The sequence below is a fragment of the Trachurus trachurus genome (assembly GCF_905171665.1).
Source record: "Trachurus trachurus genome assembly, chromosome: 7".
Classification (NCBI taxonomy): domain Eukaryota; kingdom Metazoa; phylum Chordata; class Actinopteri; order Carangiformes; family Carangidae; genus Trachurus; species Trachurus trachurus.
Window position 1 is genome coordinate 30195035 of NC_139901.1, and position 14043 is coordinate 30209077.

General features: G+C 40.2%; 1 protein-coding gene across 6 annotated transcripts in view; it reads left to right on the forward strand.

Moving 5' to 3' along the window:
* The window catches only part of LOC310988629 (rap1 GTPase-activating protein 1-like), a 60624-nt gene extending 46877 nt beyond the window's left edge, over positions 1-13747 (forward strand). For 3 of the 6 annotated variants that reach the window (XM_083975298.1, XM_083975299.1, XM_083975302.1), the window contains 11 exons: positions 58-144; positions 250-390; positions 3510-3647; positions 6351-6428; positions 7457-7566; positions 8547-8666; positions 8823-8958; positions 9678-9789; positions 10345-10424; positions 10650-10697; positions 11867-13747. In XM_083975298.1, the coding sequence (XP_083831424.1) occupies positions 58-144; positions 250-390; positions 3510-3647; positions 6351-6428; positions 7457-7566; positions 8547-8666; positions 8823-8958; positions 9678-9789; positions 10345-10424; positions 10650-10658 (1011 nt within the window). In that variant the 3' untranslated portion in view covers positions 10659-10697; positions 11867-13747. The remainder of the gene's footprint in view (positions 1-57; positions 145-249; positions 391-3509; positions 3648-6350; positions 6429-7456; positions 7567-8546; positions 8667-8822; positions 8959-9677; positions 9790-10344; positions 10425-10649; positions 10698-11866) is intronic. The other 3 variants (XM_083975300.1, XM_083975301.1, XM_083975303.1) reach the window with 3 other exon arrangements.
* Positions 13748-14043: the final 296 nt, after the last annotated feature.

The following is a 14043-nucleotide window of genomic DNA, read 5'->3' on the forward strand; positions in this document are numbered from 1 at the left end:
TTTTTCTGTCATATTTCAAGTTTCCAACATGCGTCTCTCTCCACTGTTTCTTCCCAGGGCCCTGAATTCCACGACTTCCTCTTTACCAAGCTCATTAATGCAGAGTATGCCTGCTACAAAGCTGAGAAATTTGCCAAATTAGAGGTGAGTCGTCCAAAAAGCATTTTTTAAAAAGCTGCTGGAGCCAAATATCTTTTACCTCCCTTTGTCTCATGTCCGTTTTTTGGTGTGTTTGTGTGTGTGTGTAAGGAACGGACGCGGTCGGCTTTGTTAGAGACGCTGTATGAGGAGCTCCATGTGAACAGCCAGGCCATGATGGGGGTCGGAGGAGAGGACGACAAACTGGAGAACGGTGGCGGAGGAGGAGGGGGCTTCTTCGAGTCCTTCAAGGTAACTGGAGAGGCAGCGGCAGAGGCCGGGGCTTCAAACTGACAGCTTTTACTTTTTTTACTTCCTGCAAACCATAATCGCTGCTTCATATCAGTGGAAAAAAGGTTGAGAAGTTCAAACGTGTTTGCATAAACAGAGTCTTATGTAATTTAGGTATAAATCCTGTGCTCACATCAGCACTAAGACGGGAACTCTTTACAGTTTTAGTTCAAGTTCAGGTGTTTCATGAAAAAACTGTTTAATGTTAAGCTGTAGCAAGCAGGCACTTTGCTTAGCATCCATCCATTTCCTGCCTGGTCAGGTTAAAGGAGAATTCCGGTCATTTTTGACCCCTAAATCGTTGTCTTGATGGTCACCCAGTGTTGGTTGGAGCAAAAAACACGACTAAAATTGATGCAGGCAAACCGGAGTTACACCATGGCTACCCGGAGCTAGGGATAGCGACAACGCTAACCTATGGGGGCAATTCTTTCAACCACAACAAACACTCAACAAACAATCACATATCTATGGGACTGGAATCCTTAGAGACACCACTGAACTCATATAGTTACAGTATAAACAGTATAAACTTTGTGTTTTTGCATGTAGTCACTCACCTCAGATAGCCGAACTCTGAAACATCCTGGAAAGACATTACTATCCGATCACAGAGCACCTGCTCTCCCCGCCACAGAAACTAACACTTTTTCCTTGTTGTGATGATTTCTTTACAAAAATAAACGGTCGGAGATATTCTGAACATTACCACTGCACTGCTCCACCATTTATTTTTGTAAAGAAATCATCACAACAAGGAAAAAGTGTTTGTTTCTGTGTCGGGGAGAGCAGGCGCTCTGCGATCGGATAGTAATGTCTTTCCAGGATGTTTCAGAGTTCGGCTATCTGAGGTGAGTGACTACATGCAAAAACACAAAGTTTATACTGTTTATACTGTAACTATATGAGTTCAGTGGTGTCTCTAAGGATTCCAGTCCCATAGATATGTGATTGTTTGTTGTGGTTGAAAGAATTGCCCCCATAGGTTAGTGTTGTTGCTATCCTGTCGCTATGCCAGGTCTCCATGGCAGCAGGTTAAGTGAGGTAGTCCTACACGTCCTTCTCCCTGGCCGCAACGTTTTCCAGCTGCTCCAGGAGCACTTACTGCCCAAATGAGATCTATAATCTCTCCAGGATGGCCTGGGTCTACCTCAGGGTCTCCTACCAGTTGATGATGCCCAGAGACTCTCCAGAGGAAGACACCCAGGAGGAGCCCTGACGTCCAAACTACCTCAATTGGATCTCTAAGGGTGAACCCTGCCACTTGATAATTGGAGCACGCTCCTCTGTCCCTATTTTTAAATATGGGAACCAACTGTTCACAGATGCTGCCCCTGACCTCGGTGCACATTAAGAGGGGGGGTATCTGAGCCAAGACAGGCTCACATAGTGTTAGAGCTACTGAACATTTGCTTAGAAAGCAAAAGGTTCATGCATCAGGTCAAGATGCTTCCTGGAGAGCCGTTATAGGAGGTAGACCCAGGACAGGACACACTGGAGGAGCAAGATGTGAAGTCAAGATCCTCCAGGAGGAGCTGGGAAATGTTACTGTAGGAGATCTGGGATATCTTGCTTAACCTACTGCATTTATAATCAACTTTTAAAAGAATAGTTCACCCAAAATTCAAATTGCACTCATTATCTACTCACCCTCATGTGGACTAAGGGCTGGGAGAAGTTTCAGAGTCCTCCGTGGCTCCGCGGCGTAGCAGTGCATGTCCATATAATGGTTGCAAATGGATACCAACTGTCTTCGTAACAAAAAGACACACCAAAAAACATCCAAATACCTCCATGCTGAAGAGGAGCTTCCGCTACAAACAAGCTTGAAATATAGACTTATTACATTTTTTTCAGAACAATTTCGCATTTCGGGGCTTCAATACAAGACGGACATTACATACGAGCAGCATGGAGGTATTTGGATGTTTTTTGGTATGTCTTTTTGTTACGAAGAAAAGTGGTATCCATTTGCAACCGTCATATGGACATGCAGTGCTGCACGGAGCCCCGCTGTAACTCAGAGAAGGCACGGAGGACTCTGAAACTTCTCCCAGCCCTTAGTCGACATGAAATTTCAATTTCAAGTGAACTATCCCTTTAACACCTGGCAAGGATGGATGAATGGGCGGATATGAACTCTCTAAATATATTTTTCTGTTCCTGCTTCTACTCTTTTAAGTGTAAGAGCAAAGTGACATGTTTAAAACTGTCACCTACAGTTAGCCTATTGTAGTAGCTGCATTTTGTTCCAGCTGTCAGTGTGGATTTAAAATAGGTTCGTTTCTTTTTTTGTTGCTCTTTGGTATAGTCAGTCAGTCAGTTCAGGACTGTTCTCGTCTTCCTGTCAGATGTTGGCTGTGAGATCTTTAATCAATCTCTATTAATCTGTGATTAATGAGGAGAGGTTCTGCTGCTCTGTCCTGCAGGAACACATCAACACCTCTCTTGGCTTCCCAGCTTTTCTTCCACATGCTTTTGTTTTGTTTTTTTGCTGCTGTGTTCTCTGCATGCTCACACTTACTTACTTATTTATATATATATAACTCTAACTGTCATCTCTGAGTGTCATAATATCAAAGCGAATGGATGGATTTCTTTCACCATCAGATGCCTCTCTCTGCCTATTCATGCTTGCATACACAGTACAGTAGCGGTGGACCGGGCTTTAACATCTCCTGGCTCTGGTTTAAACGCAGTGTGGTGAGACATCTGCAAGCCACTTGGCCCCCTTCTACTTCTACTTCCTTCCCTGCTCTTCTCTTACTACCTATCTAAGTATAATGACTCATCTAAACCCCCCACCCCACCCCACCCTAGCCCACCCCACTCCGCCTCCCTCGGGCACTAAAGCTCAGCGGTGCTCTCTGTCGCTTCCTTGTCTGTCAGGATTAGCGTCAGGCCGGCGCTCTCTGCCTGTAGTGGTCAGTGTTCAGGGACAGGAAACCCGAGGCGCTCGGCTCTCGGCCTTCGAAGCCAAACCGGGGGGGTCACAGAGGTCAGCGCCATCTGAATGTATCTCCTCCTCCTCCTCCTCCTTCATCCTCCTCCTCCTCCTCACTCCTCGTCTCTCTCTATAGCGGGTGATCCGCAGCAGGAGCCAGTCTATGGACGCCATGGGTCTTACTTTCAAGAAGCCGCACACAGTCTCCACTAGCCTGAGCAGCAGCTTTAACCACAACCACAACCCCGCAGAGAGCCCCAAATTCCCAGGGATAGTAAGTACAGTCCCACTCCTCCTGGTCTTGAGCGAAGCCAGTCTCGCTTCCACTTCTACTTCTACTTCTTCTTCTTTATGGAGCCAAATTGGGGTCAAATGATTTGTGCTTGGAAAAGTAAAATTTGAAAATGAAATTTCAAGTTTTGATCTTGAATTTTGAAAAATAAATCAACATATTCAAAATAAAAATAAATGTACAAAAGGTTTTTTTCATGTTAAGGCAAGGCAAGGCAATTTTATTTGTATAGCCCGTTTTTACAAACAGTTTGTCTCAAAGGGCTTTACATGGCATCGTAACAACATCCTCTGTCCTTAGACCCTCACATCGACTGAGGAAAAACTCCATGGAAAACCCTTTTAACAGGGAAAAATCGGAGAAACCTCAGGGTGAGCAACAGAGGAGGGATCCCTCACCCAGGACGGACAGACGTGCAATAGATGTTGTCACAGACAAGAAAACAGTTTACAGTTTGTCACAGAATGAGAAAGGCATCTTTATTTATATAGCGCATTTCATACCAAGGCAACTCAATGTGCTTTAGACAAAACATTTTTTTTTAAAGAACAGCATAAAACAGCATAAAAACAGACAAAAAAAACACAGTTAAAAGCAGGAGCACAGAAGAATAAAAAGGTAAAAGAAAAGAAAATAGATAAAGTTTAAAAAAGAGCTCAGCTATAAGCACATGAAAAGAGAAATGTTTTAAACCTGGATTTAAAAGTGCTCACAGTTGGGGCTAATTAATTAAATATAATTATGATCAACTCTGGTAATTCTTTTGAATAAATTATGTATTTTCATTTTTCACTTTCATATGTTTTGATATTTGGGATCTTATTTCTTCTATTCTGAAAAATGAAAATAAATGATTTATTCAAAAAGAATTACCAGAGGTGATCATAATTATATTTAAAGGGATAGTTCAACATTTTGGCAAATTGGCCCATTGCCATAATCCCTATCGTCATAGCAGTAGGTTTGTTACCTTTAATTGTCGGTGCAAGCTATTTTTTAGAACGGCGGAGCAGAGCTCAGAGCTACGCTACGGAGGCTCATGGGATTTCTTGGTTTCCCTCATCAAACTCATCAAATACACAATCCAACAACTCCACAACGCTCTGGTGGACAAGTTGTGACCTGCACATTCACCACGCTATGAGATAATAACAGAACGTTACCACACAGAGTTGTTATGGAGGGAAATTCATGTAAAACCGCTGATGCGCGTTGCCTTCAGAGACAGTTTTTCAGCAAGCAGTCTCTGTATTTACCTCTAAAACAACTCTGTCTGGCAATGGGCCAATTGGCCAAAATGTTGAACTATCACTTTAACTTGAAAAAACTTTTTGTACATTTATTTTTATTTTGAATACGTTGATGTATTTTTCAAAATTCAAGATCAAAACTTGAAATTTCAGTTTCAAATTTTCCTTTTCGAGCACAAAACATTTGACCCCAATTTAGCTCCATATTATACTTCTTCTTCGTCTTCTGCCTCTCCCCCCGCCACCACACCTCCCTCAGCAACTCTACCAGAGTTAATGCCCCCTCTTCCTCTTCCTTCACTTGCCTGCTGCACTAACTTCTCACTGAGAAGCGTTGCTGCACTCTCCACAGTCCAGTGGAGCGTCGTTTCTGTTTCTGCTTGGGTCGTGTAAACTTGGTTGGCTCTCACTTTGCAAACGGTTGCACACTGTCTTCCCTTCCGCCGCAAGACGGAGCGACACACAGAACAGAAGTGAATAATTGCAGGACACATGCGGTGAATTTTCTGAAGCTGCCTTCCAATATTTAGTACATTTTTTCTTTAAATCCGCCTCGTGCATCTGCATTGTTTATAAGCGCTCTCTTGAATGCTAATAATGAATGTGGGTTTGTGAGTCCTGCTGTTTCTGTGCGTGTGTGTCTGTGTGCGTGCGTGCATGCCATCAAAGCTTGCAGGCAAGTGTTGGGGGTTGATCACACACAATTTGCGTATGAGTATGAACAAATGAATATTTCTGTTATCAGGTGAAAACCTTGTATCTGCAAATGAGTTTTTCTTTTTCATTTTTCATATTTTTCTTTGAGAACATATTGCATATGCTATTTTTTTCCTCCCACACCTGTCACAGAGAAGATATTGGATATTTAATTGAAAGTACAACATGAAATGCATGTAAATTTGTAGCTACAAGGTTTTCACTCATGCATATGGTGACAAGTTGTCTGACATGTGTTGTGTATATTTGGGGGCTGTGGTGTTTTCTAATTGAAACTCTCTGACTTCATTAGGATTTTATTTTCAACCTGGAGTTTTATTCTTGTATTCAACACTGACCGACCATTATAATTAACCAAGATGCTTCATTAATGAACTTGCTTTTTTGCCCACATAATGTATAACATGCTGTTTGTCCTCTTCTGTTTTTTTTTGTTTTTTTTTATCTCTTCTTCATCCTCTCTCTCTCACAGGCACATGGCTCCCATACTGTAACTGGCTCATCATTTTCTCTCTCTTTCTCTCATTCAGCTGCCTGTATTGCACCCATGGAGACAAAAAGTTAACATGTGTTTTGTATTTTGTTTGAACAACAAGACATGGAATCTCGTATATATTTGTATGTATCTCATGTTTTTTCTTCCCTCCCTTTATCCTCCTCTCTTCCTCCGTCTGTCATCATCTGTCTCTCTCTCTCTCTCCCTCCCTGTGTGGTTCAGTCATTGCTTGTCCCAGGCAAAAGTCCCAGTAAATATGGACGTCGAGGCAGTGCCATAGGGATAGGAACAGTAGAAGAGGTTCATGTCTAATTATAACTTCTCTCTAACAACTCACTTTTCCTCTTTTGCTCCTCTTTTTTCTTTTGTCTGCATGGGTCCACTGCATCAGGGGCCAAACACTTTTCTCAACATAGAAATATGTATTGTGTGTTACAGATAATAGATATTCTTCTGTAATTGATTTGATTATGCCACTCTTTGGTTATTCTACATACACTATCATAAAGAAACTATTTATATTCATAATCAATCAGCAGCTCTGTGATATGAATGTAGCACATACAGTAGTCTCTCTGTTTGAAGGCTTCCTTCTGTATAATACATTAGATTTTCCTGTACTTTCACTTTCCTATCTTGTTACTGCAGTCAGTGTGTGTTCGCCCTCTAAAGTCTTTGCTGCCTATTTTGTATTTTACAGTAATGTAGCATAGTTAATTCTCTATTTGTTTTAAAAAATTATGAATATTAAATAATTTAATAAACCTCCCACCCTTATAGAGATATTATGGAAAGAAAAAAAAAAAAAAAGATTCCTCCTCCTGCTCTTTGAAGCCATGTTGAATAAAAAGGCTTTTTCAAGTTCTTATTTTGAGAGCTTTAAAAGGGGAGATTGAATGAACAAAGCAGTCGCTGAGAAAGCATATTTAGTCGTAGGCCCTGGAGCCTTTAAATCCATCTTTCATCTCCCGCCTTAGTCTGCTCTACTCTGGCTAGAAGACTGGCACCAGGGCTTGACATTAAGCCGCTAAGTGCATATTTTAATGTTTTTTTTTTGTATTTGTTGTTTTTTTCATCATAGTAACAACTGGAAGGGAGCAGAGTTACTCTTCAGCCTGATAATTCAGTGCAACGTTTTTTTTTTTCCCCCATTTTATTTGAAAAGCATGTTTAGGCCTATACAATAAAGATGAATGGTTAAGACAAAATAAATATACAGATTGATAAGCTCTTCCCGTTAATTTAATATCACTCAAAGATAGTTATGGTATTAGTACAGTAAGTATCTTCACTCTGACGCCACTACTGTCTTTTCTCCCCTCCGGCAGTCGTTGATAATCCCGGGGAAAAGCCCGACCAGGAAAAAATCTGGTCCTTTCAGCTCCAGGCGAAGCAGCGCCATCGGGATCGAAAACATCCAAGAAGTCCAGGAGAAGAGGTGAGAGACGAGACGACCGCTGAGCGCTTCTGCTTCTATTTATCCAAACACCATGTGTGAATGCATTTTATATAATAATGAATAAAAATGAAGGCTAATTGTACGCAATATTTTTGTGTATGTCATTTTGGTTTTAGTAGTACTTAGATAATTACAATTATGTATTACATTTTGTGCAATATCTACACACTTCTGCTTGTGCAACTGGCTGTAATGGGCCTTGTGCAATACTACACTGCAAAAACTCAAATATCTTACCAAGAATATCTGTCTTATTTCTAGTCAAAATGTCATTTCTATTCAAAACAAATCTCATTATACTTAAAATAAGAAACATCACAGTAAAAAGTAGCTTGTTTCTAGACAGTTTTTACTTCTTTCAAGCATATTTTCACTTGAAATAAGTAGAAAAATCTGATAATGGAGTAAGTTTTTCTTCCTTATTACAAGCACAAAAAACTTGCTTTCACTGGCAGATTTTTCTACTTAGTTCAAGTGAATATTTGTTTGAAACAAGTGAAAATTATCTAAAAACAAGTTCATTTTTAGGTGATGAGTCTCATTTTAAGTGGAAAGAGATTAGTTTTAACTGGAAATGAGACATTTTAACAAGAAAAAGGACAAATATTCTTGGAAAGATATTGAGTTTTTGCAGTGTATCTGGCACTTTGATAAATACTCTTATAGGGCATCGTGCAATACAACCTGGTACCTATTATGCACTTTATCTCCCAGAACAAAACTCTTATGGTCCCCCTACCTGTTTCATTGTTATAGTTGCCTTTTTGTGTTGTCTATATGTATTTTATGTATATATATTATGTGTAATGTGTACTGCTGTTGAACTGTTTTTATGTTAATGGGACTACGGATGGAAATTAGCATCTTGCTATAATCCGGCACATTTACATGTTATGTCTATTAATGTGCACTGTCCCATTCAAATAAACTAAACTAAAATATTTTTCTATGTGGCGCAGTAGAGAAAACTCCCCGAATACCCAGAAGACCCCCGACAGCGGTCACGTCTCTCAAGACCCCAAATCTGACAACTCGTCGAATCAGAGCTCGCCTGAAGTGCTCACGACCGCCAAGAACAGGTGTGTGTGATAAACAGCTTACAGTCATATCTGTGTGTGTATCCGTGGATGTATTGATCGTAGCCGCTGAGTGATCCTCGGCTGCAGCAGCATGTTGTTGGATCAATGTGTTTTATACCTGAGCTAAAAATCATTCTTGGCTCTTGTTGGGTGTAGTTCTTATCTCAGCGGCAGAGCGCCGTCCATCCCCGAGGGTCACGACCTCTCCCGCTCCTCCTCCAACGCCAGCAGCTTCGCCAGTGTGGTGGAGGAGAACGAGACGGAGGCCACGGAGGACTACGACACGGGCATGGTGAGTGACCTGTACACAAGTGTAGCTACGGCATGCTTGTATTTAAAGGGATACAGTAGTTCAACATTTTGGCAAATCGGCCCATTGCCATAATCCCTATAGTCATAGCAGTAGGTTTGTTACCTTTAATTGTCGGTGCAAGCTGTTTTTAGAACGGCAGAGCAGAGCCGCAAGCTGCTCAGAGCTACGCTACAGAGGCTCATGGGATTTCTTGGTTTCCCTCATCAAACTCATCAAATACACAATCCAACAACTCCACAACGCTCTGGTGGACAAGTTGTGACCTGCACATTCACCACGCTATGAGATAATAACAGAACGTTACCAGACAGAGTTGTTTTAGAGGGAAATTCATGCAAAACCGCTGATGCGCGTTGCGTTCAGGGGCAGTTTTTCAGCAAGCAGTCTCTGTATTTACCTCTAAAACAACTCTGTCTGGTAACGTTGTGTTATTATCTCATAGCGTGGTGAATGTGCAGGTCACAACTTGTCCACCAGAGCGTTTTGGAGTTGTTGGATTGTGTATTTGATGAGTTTGATGAGGGAAATCAAGAAATCCCATTAGTCTCCGTAGCGTAGCTCTGAGCAGCTTGCGGCTCTGCTCCGCCATTCTAAAAACAGCTTGCACCGACAAGTAAAGGTAACAAACCTAACTATCCCTTTAACTCACCTGCAGTCTGACGGACATTTGTGTTTTCGATGTGTCCGTGTGTCCTCAGGAGAGCTTGTCGTCAGCTGGGACGCCACACAAGCGAGACTCGTTCACCTACAGCACCTGGCTGGAGGACAGCGTCAGCAGCACCAGCACCACCAGTCGTGGGAGCTCGCCAGGTGAGAGAGGTGGAGGTTTTCTGGTGCACCTTTATTTATTCATACACACTGCAAAAATCTTACCAAGAATATTTGTCTTATTTCTAGTCAAAACAAATCTCATTATACTTAAAATAAGACTCATCACACAAAAAGTAGCTTGTTTTTTTGACACTTTTTACTTCTTTCAAGGATATTTTCACTTCAAATAATCTGATAGTGGGACAAGTTTTTCTTTCTTATTACAAGCACAAAAAAACTTGCTTTCACTGGCAGATTTTTCTACTTATTTCAAGTGAAAATGTGTTTCAAACAAGTGAAAATGATCTAAAAACAAGTAAACTTTTAGGTGATGAGTCTTATTTTAAGTGGAAAGAGATTAGTTTTGACTAGAAATTAGACATTTTGACAAGAAATAAGACAAATATTCTTGGAAAGATTTTGAGTTTTTGCAGTGTAAGATCCCAAAAAACGTTTGTCGGTGCACAATAACTTTCTGGAGAGTTGCTGCTACGACATGTTTTTATTCTAAAAACAAGACACAACAGTATCTCACAGTTGTGTCCTGTCCCTCAGGGCCTGGTAAACCAGAACGAGGAAAGGGGACAGACATCCGTATCAAACTGGAACGACCACAAGACCATCAGTCCTCATCTGTGAGTCAAAGCCAAATCTTGACTTATTAATCATCAGCTGTGCATGTGTTTTTTTTCCCTTAATGATCAAAACAGTACAGAAAGAGCAGGTTAGTGCTGCAGTGAAGCTGTGCTGCAGTCCAGTCTGTGCTGCTGTACTGTGTTTTGTGTTTTGTGTGCTGTTTGCTGACGCTCGGTTCTGCTCTGTCTGTTCTTTTATCGCTGTTTGTGCGTCTCTGTGTGCAGAACTGTTAGCTCCACACACCTGGTTGTATCCTGGATCTCCATCATCAGGTTAGACTTGCTTCAATACACCTCTCATGGTCACTATCAATTTAAAAAAAAAAAAATTTGAACAGTTTTTCTCAGTTGGTTTGGCTCATTTCTCTAAACAGAAATTACATTCTCAAAACTCCAAGATCGTTTGGCAAAACAGTGTTAGGATACAGTTCAGCACAACACCATAGATCACTTGCAAAAGCTCATATCTCTCCTAAAACAGTTCACTCATGTGTCAAAACTACATTTCCTTCTCATACAAATAGTCAGTTTCCCCAAAATGCATCGTCCCTTTGGCATTGTGTGAGCACTGCAAGTCAAAAATGTTTAGATGTTTTGTCCCTATGGCAGAGGAGTGTTGAAATATCATGTTCACCTCTCAGTCTGAGCCCAGTGCTTCATTCACAATCATTACTGTAGTAACAGAACAGAACACAATTGTGTATAAAACTGTTAAAAAAATAAAATAAAAACCCAGATTTTAGGGTAAGAGTAGCCTATAAGGTTTGACATCACACATTGCACTCCTACTGCCAAGGAAAGGTAGCCATTTTTATTCACACGTAAAGTAACTTCCATTCAGAGTAAGAAAATGTATACAGCATAATATACTGTAATATAAACACATGAACAAAAACAAGGACCATTATAAGTAGCCTACAGTACTGTAAATAAATATTATATGGTATTCATGGTTTTATGTTCTTGACTAATGTTGACAATTGAACAGACTATTGTGCATGTGATGATGCTGACATGTTTTGGAGAGAAGAACCATTAGACTGAGAATCAACAATCAGTTTAGATGAACAACATCTATTCACTAACTAGAGGCTACCTGTAGTTAATCATTTGCAAAGATGTACGAAGACATGAAATTAATGAGAAATAGAATAGGTTTGGAGGTTTGTCCATGTTGTTTTGAGAATGTAATTTCTGTTTCGAAAAATGAGCCAAACCAATGGAGAAAAACTGTAAAACAACGGACAAATTGTGACCAGAGAAACCAAATGCCGTATATTCAGGTGTTTTCTGTGTGATTATTTGGGCTTGTTAAGATTACAGAGGAACATTTTTTTAATGCTGTTTTTTGGCAACGTGATTGAACTCTGATTGAACAGCTTAATCTTTTTTTTTTTTTTTTGACCAGATGTCTCTCTCTCTCTCTCTCTTATTTCTCAAAGCATTCCCATAAGTCACAATCCCTCTGGGAGATGAGACAAGTGCAGGCGTTCGCCATGGCCAGTGAAGCGAGGGAGAGAGCTGAGGAGGAGGACGAGAGGGAGGAGAGGACGCAGGCGGAGTCTGGCCAGCCTGCTGCTCAGTGACGGACAGAACGGAGGAAATCCAGAAAAACCTGCAGGACACTGGAGAGAGGATGACGCACAAAGAGGGGCCAGCTTTTTGCACAGTGTTGTTTCCTTCCACCACTCTTTTTCTTTGCCTGTTCACACATCTGTTGCCTGGTTGTATGTATGTGTGTGTGTGTGTGTGTGTGTGTGTGTGTATGCGTGTGTGTGTGTGTTTTTTTTACCTGATATTTGTTGCAAAAGCTGACATTTTTATTTTCAAATGTAATCGTTTTATTTGTAAGAGATATTACTTGGGTTCAGTCTTTCTGGGTGAAGCCTATAAAGTGTGCTGGCTATACAGGGTAAACACAGTGCCACTGACCTGACCTCTCTGTTCAGACTGTGTGTGAAGGAGTTTTGCTGCAACAATAGAGAAGATCAAAGCTTGGATGGATTTACCAAAAATCAAGGTTTTGACTCGATAAAAATCTCTAATGTATGACAAATATACCAAATATTCAGCATCACAGATGACAAAAAATATCCAATGCGATATATAGAATAGCTCTGTTGTTGGATGCCGTTATAGATGACAGAAAACAGAAAACAGAAGGACTGTTAGCTAGAGCTGCAGAAAAGCAGTTGCTCTCTTTCCTCTGCCACTCTAATCTCTTTAAAGATTAGATTTCAAACCAAGCATAACAAGTCACAGGAAAAGATAGCGACAGTCAGCAACGTCTCATAAATGAAATGACATGGCCTTAAAAACTTAAACATGCAACCCTCGCTTCTTTGACACACATACATACAGTACGTTCTGCAGCCAATAATGAGACGGCAGTATTACAGTAGATAAAGATGAAAAAAAGAAAAAAACAATATATTCTGAATCATTTTGAAGAACACTATTTTGTTTAAAAAAAAAAAAAAAAAAGTGGTGCAATGCGCCGACACTGTCTGTATAGTCTGCTAATATATGGATATATCCATCCAATGACTGATTTAACTGCTTTTGTCTGTTGTGTGTTTGCTGCCGTGGAGACCAATCTCTCTACATTACGTCCAGAGTTGTTTTTTTTTTTTTTTTCTTTCCTTCTAATACATGTTTTTATTTATTGGTTTGGTTTCCTATTGAAGTGGCATTTATGGCATATGTTATACCGTACCTCTATAGTGACTACATCCAGTATCCTGTCATATACTTACTCTGTATGTGTTGCTTTGGAGTGAATTATAATGTCGTCATCTGTAAAGCTCTGTGTATTTCAGGGGGTCAGATCTCTTTCAGTGCAGTACGTTTGCAATGCAACTATTATACAAACAGTGAATATTTATTTGCTAGTGAGAAAATAACAGCAGACACGACTACTGATTTTTTTGTAAATAGACATTGAGTTGGAGTACATAGTGTATAATGTATATATATAGGCCATTCGTTTTAAGATGGGATCGACCAACACCTTGAAAATAACTGCCAAGTTGACAATTTATCGTTGTTGTTCGTTTGTTTTTTCTCATACATTTAAATTTAAATATTATTTTGAGAGAGTTTTGTAGAATAAGATTATTTTAAAAAGCTATTCAGACTGTTCTGTAAAAGGGAAGATCTCACCGTACATCCTGCTGATCATTTCAGTTGCCTTATCATCACAAACTGATGGTGTAAGTGTAGATTACGAAGCAAAAAATTGCTTAATACCCAGCAGGATTTACAATGAAATGAATGTTTTGTCGTCGTTGTTCTTGTTTTTATTGTAAATAAATGCTCTGACATCTTTACATACTGTTGTTGGCATCGTCTCTTAACAAGCAACCCTTTAATCTGTTTTCGTCAGTATTTCATGGTGGGGTTGTTTTTTTTGCACAAAAGCAAAAAAAATATTCTGAATCCCACATAGTGAAAATCCCTGCTGTGAAGTGCTTACATACTGTAGATGTTCCATTTCCCACTGTCTTAATGAAAGCTAAGAGAGAAAGCCCCATGAATAAATGATTTGATGTGGCTGCCCACAAGTATGTAAAACTGGAGCAATCTAAAAGTGGAGGCTTCCCTGGTTATACAACTGTGT